Here is a 14,605-nt window from a genome sequence, read left to right as displayed (position 1 = left end):
TCTGTTTCTTGACGATTTAGTCAGTGAACAACTGGGCACCATAAATAAATGGTTGCTGAGATTAGGTAGATGAATTTAGGCTTAGTAATATGTTAGGTTCTACAATTTGTAAATGCAAACAGATTTGTTTAAATCAATCTGTTGATCTTGTAAAATGGGAAGAACAATCATTCCCTTATTCTGCAGAGACTATGGGGTTTGTATGTATATTCAATTTTGTGGGTTCTAGCTATCCTCGGTTATTTGTCTTCCTAATACAATGATACACAACTTTCCTGCATGTTCGAGAAAAAAACTATCCTGTCATTCTGCTGGTGCCTCTTGGAATCTCAAAGCACTATGGATAACATAGGGAAAAAGTGACTTGCCAAGCAGAATGAACGGTTAAGGGCCTTAGATTGTAATTGCTTAATGCGCTACTGGAAGATTGGCATCCCATCCTTGTAATTTCCCACTGATTGGGTGTAGCTGGTGCAAAACTTTTACTAATCCACCATAGGGCAATCGTCTAAGTCTAACTATATGTTTTCCATGTAAGTCTTTTCTTTAATTTCTTCATATTATCCTGGTTTGCAACAGAGTATATATGGATGAGGCGACCTACTCTGACCATGTAGCTGTTAAGTTGGCTGCCACTGACTCACTGAGGTATGCTCTAGTAGCCAGTCGTTGTTTCTTTCTAGGACAACATGGATCAAGATTCATGAGTCTACTGACATGTCATGGACTTACTTTGGAAAGGGGATAGAGCAGCTAAGTGTAAACATGAAACTACAGACTACAATGCATGACGACGTAGTTGACCGAGAGAACTAGCCGGATAAATGAAAACTAATCATTTATAACTAGATCATTAGGACTTCTCCTATCTTAACCGACAAGAAATTTTATAATAACTGACTTGTAATCCTTGCCCCGATATATAAATCAAGCCAGAAATCCCTCCAAAGAATCATATAACCCAACACAATATAATATACCAAATATAATGTAGGGTGTTACGTTATTCATTGTCCGAACCTGTCTAAATTGTGTTACACGTTCACCTTTAAGTTTCTGATCTCGACAAAACCCATCCAACCAATCTACTACCTCGGAATATCCCTCGGTAGGTTGTCAGTCTAAACATCGATCAAATGTTAAAAAGTACAACAGTAATAGACGTACTCTAACAGCCACTTTATTATTTCCCTCTAGGACAACAGTTCGAAAATCCGACAGCAATGGAGCTATACTCCAGCGAACAGACATTTTAGTATTGATGGTACCATCAATGATAATATGCTTGCAAGCGGTATGAACCCGATGAAGATCTCCAGGCAACATAAACCCAGTAAATATCTAGTGGGGGCACGTGCCCCTCAGCTATAGATTTTAGTAGACTTAAGCCTATTAAATTTTAGATTTTGACGGGCTTAAACTCTACAAAGTACTTATACACTAACAGTCTATATGGAATCATTCCAGATGATGTCATCAACTTACTCGCCCGAGTTGGCCCACAAGTCAATCGGAAAGTTAATTACGTAATATGTAGGACGGTTTGATGCCGGGTGAGATCATCTCATAACTAAATCCAAACAAAATCATAGAATAGGTTTTAAGATTAGATCACTCGAGAACAACCTCATACCTCTAATCTCGAGAACCACCTCATGCGGCAATCTAAACATGCGTATCATCATTTTCTAGGTTTCCGTTGACCCCCAAACTCAGCAAACTTAATACTTATTTCGGGAGAACACACATAATCATGGTGGCTTTCACACGCATGCTAGTTAGCGAAGAGACAAACAACCATGTATCTCGCATGTACCCTGCATCGCGATCTTTCCTTTTTTTTCACCCGACATCACGTCTCGCTAGTCCGCTCGCTACTGGACCTTGATCTCAGTGACGTTCCGCTTGCGCTCCCCGTTGAGCGGCACGTTGACGTAGAGCACGCCATCCTTCACCTCCGCTGTGATCCCCTCGGCGCGCGCGTCGTCCGAGAGTACCAGACTGCCGTGGTACCTGCTGGCCGCCCACCACTCGCTGTCGCCATCCTCCTCCCCGCCGTGCTCCTGCTTCTCGTCCTCGATGGCCAGCACGCCGTCCTCAATTTTGGGCATAGAGAAAGATTTTGGGTGGTCCTAACAATCTTACGGTGTCGATGGCGAGTTGGCAAAGTGAAGTTTGGCCCTCAGTGGTCTCACAAAAAAATCTCATTCTTTGGTTTTTTTAGGAGTAGAGAAAGTAGACAAGACGTCAAGATGCAACGTAGATGGAATCAATATTATTCATTGCAATATTAGTGTTTCTTTAATTTTAGCACAAGTCATAAGAAACTAAGAGTCCACTTAGAATAGGACTTAGAGTCCTGTTTTACAATACATGCTCAAGATTTCTACCACCTATGACAGTGTGCTTCCAAGCATGATGGATTCTAGGGGCATATGCCCCCTCAATTTTAAATTCTAATGGCCTCAAGCCTATTTCAAAATATCACATAACCATACACTACTAAGTATACAATAGTACTCACCCAATAACAGTTGTTACAGATTTACTCATATCCTAGGATAGTCGGAGGTTTCACTAATGGACGTGTGGTGACGAGATATGCGGCGCCCTCTCAAGAAAGGACTAGAGAGTAAGTAAACGACGGAACTAAGTTTAGGTTTTACTTCTTCATTATTGCCTCCTTCCCTGTTCGCAAGCAATTACATAGAGTCTGTTACATACCCATGCCCTAAACACTCATACATGAGCTCGTGGCCCAACGACAGCACACGCTCCGCTACCCTATTACATGGGTTTTGTCCAAGTTTGCGATAAGTTGTTTGTCTTTCTTTTCGTCTTAACCTAATATCGTGAATTAAGGGCCTGCTTGCATCCCTTAGTAGTTAATAGTTAGCTAGATAGCTCATAGCTAAAATTAGCAAGCTAACTATTAGCTCGAGTGTGTTTGGATCTAACTGCTAATAGATCAGCTAATAGGTGGTTGGAGTTGTTAAATATCTATGATGCCCTTAGCATCCCTTAATCGTGAATTAAGGGCCTGCTTGCATCCCTTGGCATTGTTGTAGAAAACATGAAAAAGGAGAAGGTCACGAGGCAAATTGGTCCTTTTGCCATCCCTTAGCTGATGTTCGCAGATTTTTGTTGGATTGATAATGGTTAGCTGGTGTCAGATAATTGTTAGCCGATAACTACCGCCTGTTTAGAACATACTACCTCTATTTTTATTAGGTATGGTATGACTTGGTATGGTCTTTCAAATTATATTTTAACCATTTATTTATCTTATTTTAAATTATTTATGGTTATAAAGTTAAGATCATTGTAGCCATATATAATTTACATTATAAAAATAAAAATTAATATTTAAATTATTGGTCAAATATTGTAAAGTTTGAATCTTGATATACGTGTACACCTTGAAAATAAAAACAGAGGGAGTAGCGAACACATATTTAGAAAATACTCCCTCCATTCCAAATTATAGGTCATTTTAGCTGTATTAGATTCGTAGACTTTGTTATGCACTTAGATATACCCTATCTCTAGATGCATAATAATAGAAAAGCCAAAATGACCTATGATTTGGAACAGAGGGAGTAGCAGCTAATTAACTTTTAGAAGCTAACAATTATTTTGGTGGATCCAAACGGGTGGTTGCTAATAGTTGGGTACATCAGCTAGCCCATCCAAACTAAAATAAGCCAACAATAGCTAATGGGTGGTGAAATAACCTATCTCCTCATGTGATCTTAGAGCAACTCTAAACAAATCCCCTGCTCTAAATTTGGAAGCCCAGTCAAAAAATCCAACTCCAGCAGGCCATCTACTAGAGTCTCTATTATGGGGAGGCCTCCAAATTCACCCCACACCCTCCAAACCTGGGGGCTCTCCCCACAGCCCCTATCCGTCTATTTTTCCTCACGATCCCATTGTTCCACCTATCGCCACTTTTTTTCTCCGCGCCGCCTCCCACATACGCCGGCTGCTTGAAGGCTCATCGCCCTCCGTGCAGCTCCACTAGCCTCGTCGGACCTTTGGCCCTAGTGTTCCCTGATACCACCGCCGTTACCAACCCCCAAGGTGAGCACCTAGCCTGCCTGCTCTGCTACAATTCCGATCACTCGAATCACTAAGAGCAACTCCAGCAATAGCCCCCAAACTAAGGCCCCTACTTCCTGAGTAGGGGCTCCCCCTACTCTATAGGGGCTTGTTTTCTGCACCCAACTCTAGCAAGAGCCCCTATATCTCAACCTCTATACCTTTTTCTATCTTATTTCAATAAATATATGCTACATATATATCGTTCATATCACACCACTATAACTCAAATGCAATTTTTTTAAGCTTGGAAATGAACCAAATTCAAATCAACAAATGCAAATACTTTTAAGCTTGGCAATGAACCAAATTCAAATCCATGATTTCAAAAATGAAAGTTCAAATTTAAATATTTTTGAACGTAAAGATCACATAGGCATATTGAAATTGTCCAGCTCATCATACTGTTCATCACACAATAAATTATGATCGAACTGAAATGAATCATACTAGCTAAGCCATGAAGTGCCCACAAATGCTCCACAAGATCATCACGAAGTCTCTCATGCACCTGCTTGTCCTTAATCTCGTTATGTATCTTGTGGAAGTCCTTAAGAACGAGCGGATCACGTCGTTGGTACTCCTCCAGTCTTAGCACCTCACCACCATCTTGGTTATAGTCCTAATCCTTCTCTTCTTCATCTCACTCATTCTCAATGATCATGTTGTGCATGATAACAGCAGCTGTCATTATGTACCATAGGGTGCCTTCGTCCCAAAATCTAGCAGGACCCCTCACAATGGCAAATCGAGCTTGTAGAACACTAAATGCTCTCTCAACATCCTTTCTCACCGCTTCTTGAGCTTTTGTGAAATGGACTTTCTTGTTGCCTTGTGGATTGCTGTAGCTCTTTACAAAAGTCACCCAAGAAGGGCATATTACCATTGACCGTGTACTCCATAGGTGGTGCCGTCCCTTACATTAACCTCTAAAATAGTGGCGACCTCTGCAAGACATTAATATCATTTAAAGAGCCTAGTAGACCAAAGAAAGAATGACAAATCCACAAATCCTTCGATGCAACAGCTTCAAGTATCATCGTTGGCCCATCCACATGCCCTGAATACTGCCATTTCTATGCTATTGGGCAATTCTTCACCTCCAATGCATACAGTCAATGCAACCAAGCATGCCAGCCATCCTTTCTTAGTATTTATGGCCATCAACCTTGCAGTATCCTTAATAATAGGTGGCCTCAAGTACTGTTCTCCAAACACCTTAACCATAGCCCGAACAAAGTGGTGAAAAGCCTCTAACATGGTGCTCTCTGCAATCCTCACAACTTCACCCAATGAATCAGTTGGAACATCATATGCAAGCATGCGAAATGATCCGAACACTTTCTATAATGCAGTAGCACCGAGAAAACCCGTTGCATTTGGTTTCTGCCTAAAGTAGTCATCATGTGCCTCCACACATCCACTATGCGCAAGAAGAGGTCCTCTCGACATCATGAACCTCCTCCTAAAGAATTTTGCATTGTATATTGGAGGATCTGCAAAATAATCAGCTACAATACGCAAATTTCCACTAGACATGTCCCTAGGAACTACCAAGCATCCAGGGATTGAACCACGACGTCCCTTCTTGCGCATCTCATGTCAGCAAGCACAAGAATTGTAATGAGGTCATCGTCACCAGACTCCTCCTCTTCCTCCTCTTCCTCCCACCATTGAGTAATGAGGTCATCATCGTCGGAGGAGGCCATCTATAGAATTGCGAAATTGTGAGCTTTTGAAGTTTCAATCAAAATCTCATACACAATTATACACGACATATAATCCAAGTTCGAGTACTACATATAAAATGCCACTCAGAATACCAGGGAAAAAATTAAACAGTATAACCTTCGGCCACAAGTTTCTAAAAGATATCTATCTTGCTGTCATGTAACACGGGAGTATAGCCTGCATTGTGAAATGTTTGACAGTGATAAATGGCTTGGCTGCTAGCAAGAATTTTATTTTCAGTTTTAAGAGGAAAAATAATAGCTAAATCAGTACATGTCTTATGTAAAATGTTAAGATATTCCTTTGTGTATGCTTCAGAGGCAAAAATATTAGCAAAAAGTTCAGTGTTCAAGCACAAGAATATGCAGAAAAACAAGTACTTTAGACGTTACCAATCCAATGTACCGATCACAAGCTTTAGGGGTGTTTGGATACGAGGTGCTAAACTTTAGGAGGGTCACATCGAATATTCGAACGCTAATTAGGAGGACTAAATATGAGCTAATTATTAAACTAACTGCAGAACCCCTATACTAATTCGCAAGACGAATCTATTAAGCTTAATTAATCCATAATTAGCAAATAGTTACTGTAGCACCACAATATCAAATCATGGACTAATTAGGTTTAATAGATTCGTCTCGCGAATTTGCAATTAGTTTTGTAATTAGACTATATTTAATATCCTAATCAGTATCAAACATCCGATGTGACAGGTACTAAAAGTTTAGGAGGGTGTATCCAAACACCCTTAAGCTATTATATGTGACCTAGTGCCACACTGAAATTGGAGCCACCACGTGATTCAATCAAGACAGTAGCTCGTGCTCTCATCATTCGTGATTCAAGCAGGTGCATGAGATGCATGAGACTTCGTGATGATCGTGTGAAGCATTTGTGGCCGCTTCATGGGTATGATTCATTGCAGTTTGATTGTAATTTATTGTGCTAGACAATTTCAATATGCCTATGTGATCTTTAGGTTCAAAAATATTTAAATTTGAACTTTCATCTTTGAAATCGTGGATTTGAATTTGGTTCATTGCCAAGCTAAAAAATATTTACATTTGAGTTATAGTGGTGTGATATGAACGATATATATGTAGCATATACTTATTGAAATAAGATAGAAAAAGAAATAGAGGTTGGGAACTATTGTTGGAATTGCTCTTACGCTGGGCATTCTGTCATTTAAGAGCGCTCTAAACAGCAACAGAAGGATCGACGGCAGCCTATCGAAGAGACTAGTGTCCCAGAATTGCCCGTTAGTACGCAAACGTCATTTGTTCACATGAAAGACCTCTGGTGCAATACACGCGAACGTCACTTCACATCATCACTATTTTTATTTGTTCACAAGACGTGTGGTCTGGCTACTGGACCTTAACCTCGGTGACGTTCCGGCTGCGCTGCCCGGTGCGCGGCACGTTGACGTAGAGCACGCCGTCCTTCACCTCCGCGGTGATCCCCTCGGCGCGCGCGTCGTCCGGGAGCACCAGGCTGGCGTGGTACCCGCTGGCCGCCCACCACTCGCCGTCGCCGTCTCCCTCCTCCCCGCCGTGCTCCCGCTTCTCGCCCTCGATGACCAGCACGCCGTCCTCCACCGCCACGCGCACGTCCTCCTTCCCGAGCCCCGGCACCTCGAACCGCAGCCGGTACCGCGCCTCGTCCTCCCGCACCTTCCCCGACAACAGCCGCGACGGCGCCAGCCGCTCCAGCGGCCGGCCCAGCGCCCCCGCCACCTGCGACAGCGCGCTCCCGAGCCCTGCGTGGCAGTCAGTCTCCGGCGTCCATGGCGGGCGGTTAATTAAGCTACAGGTGTTGCCAAACAATGCGAGCAGGACGTACCGTCGACGAGGCGGAACGGGGTGAAGTCGCGGAGGTCTCGCCACGCCCAGCGGCCGCCGCGGCGCGCGGGGGCGGCGGACTGGCCCGACACGGCGACCTCCCGGCGGCTCGCCTCGCCTCCGGTGGCAGAGTCGGCCGCAGACGACGATGTTGAGAAGGGGGAGTGAAGGTGAAGGCTCACGTCCGCCGCCGGGGATGCGGCGTAGGCCGGCCTCGCCAGCGCCGGCGCGCGGCCGGCGAGGGCCCTGTTGAGGCACAGGCGAGCTAGAGCCATGTCAGAGCCGGGCTAAATGGATTTGCTTCTGCCGAAACTAGGCACAGGACACTTGATCGCTTCGTCACTCTGGGTTACTCTGCTCTGGGTGATCCAGGTGGCGATGGTGTGCATATAAAGCGGCAGAGGAGGACAACACGCAAGGTGAGAAGGCCGGAGAGACATCTGGAAAGGGAGACGCCGAGATGGGCACTTCTATCACCTTCTGGGCGCGCCCAGGATCGATAAAAAAGAGGATTTGACACAAAGAGGGTACATAATTCCTCCACGGATTGATAATGGTTTCCAGCCTATTTGTTTCTTGTTATTGAGGGCTAAGATGTGCAAAAACAGGTAGACCCAGTGCAAGTGGAATAATGGCTTACTGTTCCCTAAAACATCTGAAAAGTGCACATTACACGCTAAGTTTACCAAGTATTACTTCCCTTAAAAATATATGATATTTAGCACAATCTAATTAGTTAAAAATGAACTAAGCAGCTTCTGACCGAAGAACGTCATATGTCTAACAACAGAAGGGTAGAGTCGTAGAGGACATGTGATCGAAGAACCAAGGAACAGCAAATTGAACGCTGTAAACACAATTACTAGCAGTAAAAGACAGAATATTTTACATTTGCTTAAGAGAGGGATGCCATCCTGTCTCCAAGACAATCCACATTCATCACCACACAAGCTTTGGCAGCCAACTAAAGTTTGCGTACATTTCAGCGATTTCATAACGTGGCCTCAAACAATACACTTCCATTAACCGTCTCCTAATCGTATAGGCCTTCCTGCTCCCAGCTGACCACGAGGAAATCCACCATTTCCTGACAACAGACAACCCAAAGCACAAGTCAATGCATTGTCTAAAAAAAGGGATGCATATGTCAAAAGGAAGATGGAGTGTAGTTTTTCAAGAGATCTTACACTGAGAGGGATCGATTGTGCAAATGGTTTTGTGCTACCAAGCAGGCTCTCATATGTGGCATAATGACTGCAGTCACCAGGCGGACAAGACATTAGTGCAAAAGGCATCGATCAGAAACTAGTCAACTACCCTAATCTCTAAGTATCAGACACGATTCTGCGCTCCTGGGATCTCAGTGTTAGGCCCTGTTTGTTTAAGCTTCTTGGCAGCTTCTCAGCATGAAAATCAGAAGCTCAAACAAACAACGAACTTCTCATGCAGCTTCCGAAAAGCTAGAAGCTCAGAAAAGCTGAGTTTATATGAAAAGCTGAAAAGCTCAGTTTTCTCAGCTTTTCTTAGCTTTTTGGGTCCAGGAAGCTAAACCCATCTTTTAAAAGCTAGTATTGGCTTTTCAGAACCAAAAAGCCAGCATCAACTTTTAAGAAAAGCTCAAAAGCTGCAGCTCAAACAAACAGGGCCTTGAACTGACAGCCAGGTAAGTAGCAGATTCCTATACAAATAGCATATCATCGGTAAACACAGTATATCACGAACTTGAGGTATTTCAAATTGAGTGGCAGAAACCTCAGCTGGTTCATTTCCAAGCTGGTGGTGATTAAGTTATTTCATGTAACTAAAATTACAACATAAAGAACTATTCTGGCCACTGCAAAAATGTAGAGAAAGACCTTTGGTGTTCCATAACAAAAAGAAAAAGGAAACTTGGACAACTAACCTTATTTTTGGTTCTCGACTTTGTTGGCCCTGAGAATTACGCTTTCGTTTTCCAATCCACTGTTGTCTAGTCTGGTGCCATTGTAGAAGACCTATGGTTGTACAGATGATGGGGAAAATGTCAGTGAATGAACCACAGGTGGTTTCCTATTGCTTTATCATATAGAATGTTACGATGAACAGTTGTTCCCAGGAACTGGCCCTTTAAGGTTGGGATGCAGTAGTCATAACAGCAAGCGAATTACCATGTGGCTGTGTGACCACTGTCAGGGGTTAATCTCGCTTATTGCCAGGCAGACTTAATATTTTAATAATTTCAATTGAATCAACTTTCCAGATTATGTAGAATCACTAACTGATACAGCAACTAACTACCAATTATATGAGCATGTTATGGACTATGGAGCTGTAACAACTACAGCATACAGCCATGCCAAATAATAATTTGCAAATATGTTCACCAAACAGCATCTTGCAAAATTGCCATGACGCTGAGTAAAAGCTGAATTTTCTGAACCACAAATGCACCATGCTTAAAAGCAGTCTAAATGAGCATGAATGGAACTATTTGTTTAATGTTGCCTGAAAATTCATGAGTATGGAATGAACAATCAAACATGGGCACCTTTTGTATGCAAGTGTAGACATGGAAACTCTTTTACCTTGATTTACAAATTCATTTGGATTGCTGCTACTTCCAGCAGCATGCTGGTCATTAGGTTGTGCTGCTGTACTGATTGAAGACATACTATGTCGGGATTGCAGGGCACTGTTCTCCATTTCGTGCGGACTTGAACTCCAAAAGTCGTCGGACAAATGGCGCCTTTTTACTGAGCGCCCTTGAATTCTTAAACCTTTTGAAGGCTCATCAACAGCTATTATGGGAGTAGGCTGGGCACAACCAAAACAACCTCTGCTCTGTTGCAAACCAGGATTTGCCAATAAATGATTAGTACCAGGTACTTAGATGACTAACATGAACAAATTAAGAAAAGGCTTACATAGGAAACATACATTTGTACAATCACCAATGGTGGATTAGAACAAGTTTTGAATGAGCTACCTGTCCCAGCTATAACCAACCAGTTGGAAGTTACAAGGATGAACGCCTACTTTCCAGTAGGCTTTAAGCATTTACAATCTAAGGCCCTTACCCGTTCACTCTGCCAGACAAGTCTCTTAAACAACATGACTGCTGCTATGAGATTCCAAGAGGGACACACAAAATAACCTTTAACTGAGACTAGCTAGAACCCACAAAATTGGAAAATAAAAACAAACCCCACAGTCTATGCAGAATAAGGAAACGGCTGTTGTCCCATTTGAAAAGATAGATGCATTTTTTTTGCGTTTACGAATTGGAGAACATAGGATATTAGTAAGCCAAAATTCATCTAGCCAATTTGAACAGCCATTCATTTATTGTGCTCAATTGTTCACAGACTAAACCTTCAAAGACAAAACTTCCTAGACATGAAGCCAATTGCAAATATGAACTGAAGTTGAGTTTTAGATTAAAGTTAGTACTGCAGGTAAGTAGCTTTTCCAGTCATTCCTAGCCAGTATTCTTAAGTGAACTGTAAGTCCATAACTCAGAGGAGATACCTTACTCTTTATCAAAGTAAAAGTAAATCCACATGCTTTATTCAATCAAATCGGCAGTTAGGCACAGAAATAGTAGTTAAGAATTTATTCCCTTTTCTAGTTTCACAAACAAATGAACATTATAATATTGATCAAAGGGGGTAAACATCAATAGTTGTTTCTCTTTTCTGTTGTACTAGTTACTTTTGGAGGCCACTAATTGCAAGCTTAAGGGAGCACGAAAGAAAAAGAAGCTGACAGGAGACCTAACACGAAAGCGAAAGTATCAGGGTGATAACCAGCATTTTGCTAGAAAATCACCAAATACCCTTAGCAGAGATAATGGCAAGTATAGAAATTACCAGAATACGACAGCAAATCAATAATCATCCGCATCACCAATTTCATACAGCTAACCGTAATGAAGCCAGTCTGTTGCCCCTTTTATATAAACTGGGCTGTCAAGGGTTAACTAAGGTCTTAAGACTAAAAATCCATTCCAAGACGAGATTACCAAGGCAACAAATTTCATCACGGCTACAGCGTACAGCCAATCGCGTAGCTACAGAAACTCCAATCCATAGCCAATCGCGTCGGAGCAGCAGCAGCAGGAAGCAGACAAGCCCAGCAATCAATCAACCATACAAGAGAGCATGAAGGAGGGAGGCGTACCCGACGCAGGCGACGAAGCGGCGCACCCAGGAGGAGAGCGACCCGCAGTTCAGCAGCATAGCATCCGGTTCCGCCGCGCCGTCGTCGGCGGCTACTCTACAGCAGTCGCGCCCGCGCCCGCGCCCGCTCCCGCACCGGCACCGCGATCCCCGCAACCCTACCGCTGGCTGTGGCACCGGCGGATTGGGGATTCACCTCTCACCACGCCGGGAAGAGAGAGAGAGAGAGAGAGAGAGAGAGAATCCCTCCCACTCGCTTCCACGCTCGAGGAAACCTTTTTTTTTTTTGTTCTTTTTGCTCTCTCTCTCTCTCCGGCCTCGATTTGATGACGCGGCGTGCTGCGATAATGGCGGCCTCCCTCCTTATCTGCAGCAGCTCACCTCGCTTTCGGAGGCGAGGGGGGGAGGAATCATTGCGGCCGTGCCTGGCTGGATGGCGGCCCGTTGGTGCCGTGCGTGGGTCGATCCGGAGCGTCGGCTGCTGGATCGACGGCCGAGAGGGTGCCGCCGATGACGAGTGGGGTCCGGTGGACTCGTTTCGGCCTGGGACTGGGGAGGCAACGAATCCGGGATTACGTGGCGGTAATCGCGACGGGAATCGCGAGACTAAACCCTGGCGTGCAAGCCGCGGCAGGCGGTAGCCGTGGCCCGTGAGTTGGGCTAGGAATTCCGTTACGTGCTCGCAATCGCAACGGGTACAACAGTTACTCGCACGTCTGTTCTCTCGTTCTCCGTTCTCCCCAATTCACTCAAACCACCATTGTAGGTGATAAGATAGCAGTCTGTTGATACGTATTCACGGCAAAATTGATAGTGCCACTCAACTAAAATTAACCAGCTGCTAAGGGGACCTTTCTTCTTACTCTCCTTAATCTGTGACCAATTTTCTTTTTTCTTTTTCTTTTTTTGAGAGGGGTGGGGGGGGGGCTAGGGCTCCCCTTTGTATCCGCCCCCACCTTGCTAAAGAAGTAGCTAGCTAAATTTTAACTGAAATGTTTAGATTCACCAACTAATTGAATAGTTAGACTATGGTGCAGTGGCATGAAGAATTCCCATGTACAGGTAGGGGTATTTTGGTTTTTTAACTCATTAGTTTGGGTTTAGCTAGGTTCTACTTGCTAAAGGGATAGTACACTTTTTAAGCTGCAGCTAAAACTTAGATGGTTTTTAACTATCCAAACGGAACATGTAGGATAGCGTTTTGGTTTGCGCAGCCCTCCTTCCAACTCTTTTATTTTTTTTTCATTCTTTATCTACTACACCCTGCTTTGGATCAACAAGCTAAAGGAATCATGGATGGTCCTTGCTTTGCTGCTTTTGGATCAAAGTTCATGTGTACTACTCCTTCTGTTATAAATTGCATAAGGTGTTTTGGCACTTTTTTATATATAATTTTACTATATATCTAGGTATATACGTGTGAAAAATATGTATCTAAAATGTTAAAATAACATACAATTTGAAACAGATATCCTACATATATATATATATATGTATATTATATCAAGAATTAATTAGCAATAAGTCATTAACTCTTCATTTTAAGCATAGATAATCCATGTCTTTTTTTAAAAAATAATTTAAGTGAATCAGGCCTCGGTCCATCTTGCATTGCGTCTGATAGCCGCACCCAACCACCCACCCACAAATTTCTATTTGCATTGCACCCCATAGCTCAGGAAAAACCGAGTGGAGCTTGCATGCACAATGTGTTGATTGCCGGAAACATAGCATATTTACCCCTAAAAAAAAACCTAGTGATATAATGTCCACGTGAATTGTATAAATCTTTTGTATCTTGTAGCATACTTATTGTTCTTTAATCTCATCATTACATGATCATAGTGTTTTTTAACTGTTACTAGATTGGGGTTGGATATATCGACCGGATGATCACAGTCTCTAATCTTTACCCACGTTTTTCGAACAAGAAAAGCTTTTACTCACAGCCTCGTCGTGCTTCCTGTTGTGAAACACGTCGTCAACATCGGATCACCTCTCTCTCCCTCAACTCTCACGACAAGCACAAGAACAAGAGAAAGTAGACAAAGACACAAGTATGAATATTGATAATTTACAATGAAGATCTCCCTCGTATATATACTCCGAACTATGCCTAGAGATTTGGTAAGAGCCCACAAGCAACCGGACAATGACTAGGACTTCTAGTCCTCCTTTCCTTCTATACAAAGTCCGGTTGTTTTACAACACTCCCCCTTGGCCGATTACCGCGAATGCATATGCCTCATCAAAAACTCCATCCGAAAAGCCAGTGGGAAAAAATATTTCTAGGAGAAAAGAGTACATATCAACCATAATTGTATTGCACATGTTGCCTCATCAAAAACCTTATGTGAGAAACCTTCAAGTAAAAACTCACAAAGGGAAAAAAGAGTACAACATTAAACCTTCTTGGTTATATAGTGTTCTATAGATGCTATTCTTCATGAATAATAATCAATCTTCAAGATTTATGCATGAACTTCATGATTCTTGCAATAAAGATTTGCATGATCTAAGTAAATGAGTGGTATATCTTCATGAAAAATTCAATCATCAAGTTATTCCTTCTCGGTACAACTTAAAAGACTTCATATCTAAATATGATTAAAGATATGCTTCCCTTCATGACAACATCCTTTGAACTTCAGTGTTCAAGATGCCATAGTCACATTCTTCATAAATATACATGAGTACAATACTTAGTCCTTCAAAGTCTTAATTTATAATTCTTCTAGATTATATTAGGAGCAATGCTTCAAGCACTAG

The 14,605-nt window shown here is 42.7% G+C and overlaps 2 protein-coding genes across 3 annotated transcripts; both read right to left on the bottom strand.

Annotated features, from left to right (window-relative positions):
• Nucleotides 1-6,886: 6,886 nt before the first annotated feature.
• On the bottom strand, nt 6,887-8,138 carry LOC101766952 (23.6 kDa heat shock protein, mitochondrial). Its single transcript, XM_004951482.3, has 2 exons — nt 7,681-8,138; nt 6,887-7,597 (listed from the first exon to the last, which is right to left on the bottom strand). Exons 1-2 carry the CDS (start codon nt 7,952-7,954, stop codon nt 7,206-7,208), a joined length of 666 nt encoding a protein of 221 aa, XP_004951539.1. The 5' UTR covers nt 7,955-8,138; the 3' UTR covers nt 6,887-7,205.
• Nucleotides 8,139-8,502: 364 nt separating this feature from the next.
• LOC101766260 lies at nt 8,503-12,188 on the bottom strand. 2 transcript variants are annotated; one of them, XM_004951480.4, is made up of 5 exons: nt 11,838-12,188; nt 10,244-10,494; nt 9,583-9,673; nt 8,867-8,933; nt 8,503-8,766 (listed from the first exon to the last, which is right to left on the bottom strand). In XM_004951480.4, the coding sequence occupies exons 1-5, from the start codon at nt 11,894-11,896 to the stop codon at nt 8,713-8,715; spliced, it is 522 nt and encodes a 173-aa protein (XP_004951537.1). In that variant the 5' UTR covers nt 11,897-12,188; the 3' UTR covers nt 8,503-8,712. The 2 variants fall into 2 exon arrangements, with proteins under 2 accessions (XP_004951537.1, XP_004951538.1); XM_004951481.3 differs by having other exon boundaries at nt 10,244-10,499; nt 11,838-12,186.
• Between the last annotated feature and the right edge of the window lie 2,417 nt (nt 12,189-14,605).

Source organism: Setaria italica, chromosome I (assembly GCF_000263155.2).
Source record: "Setaria italica strain Yugu1 chromosome I, Setaria_italica_v2.0, whole genome shotgun sequence".
Lineage (NCBI taxonomy): Eukaryota > Viridiplantae > Streptophyta > Magnoliopsida > Poales > Poaceae > Setaria > Setaria italica.
Note: the sequence above shows the minus strand (reverse complement) of the source record. Positions and strands in the feature narration are given on the sequence as shown.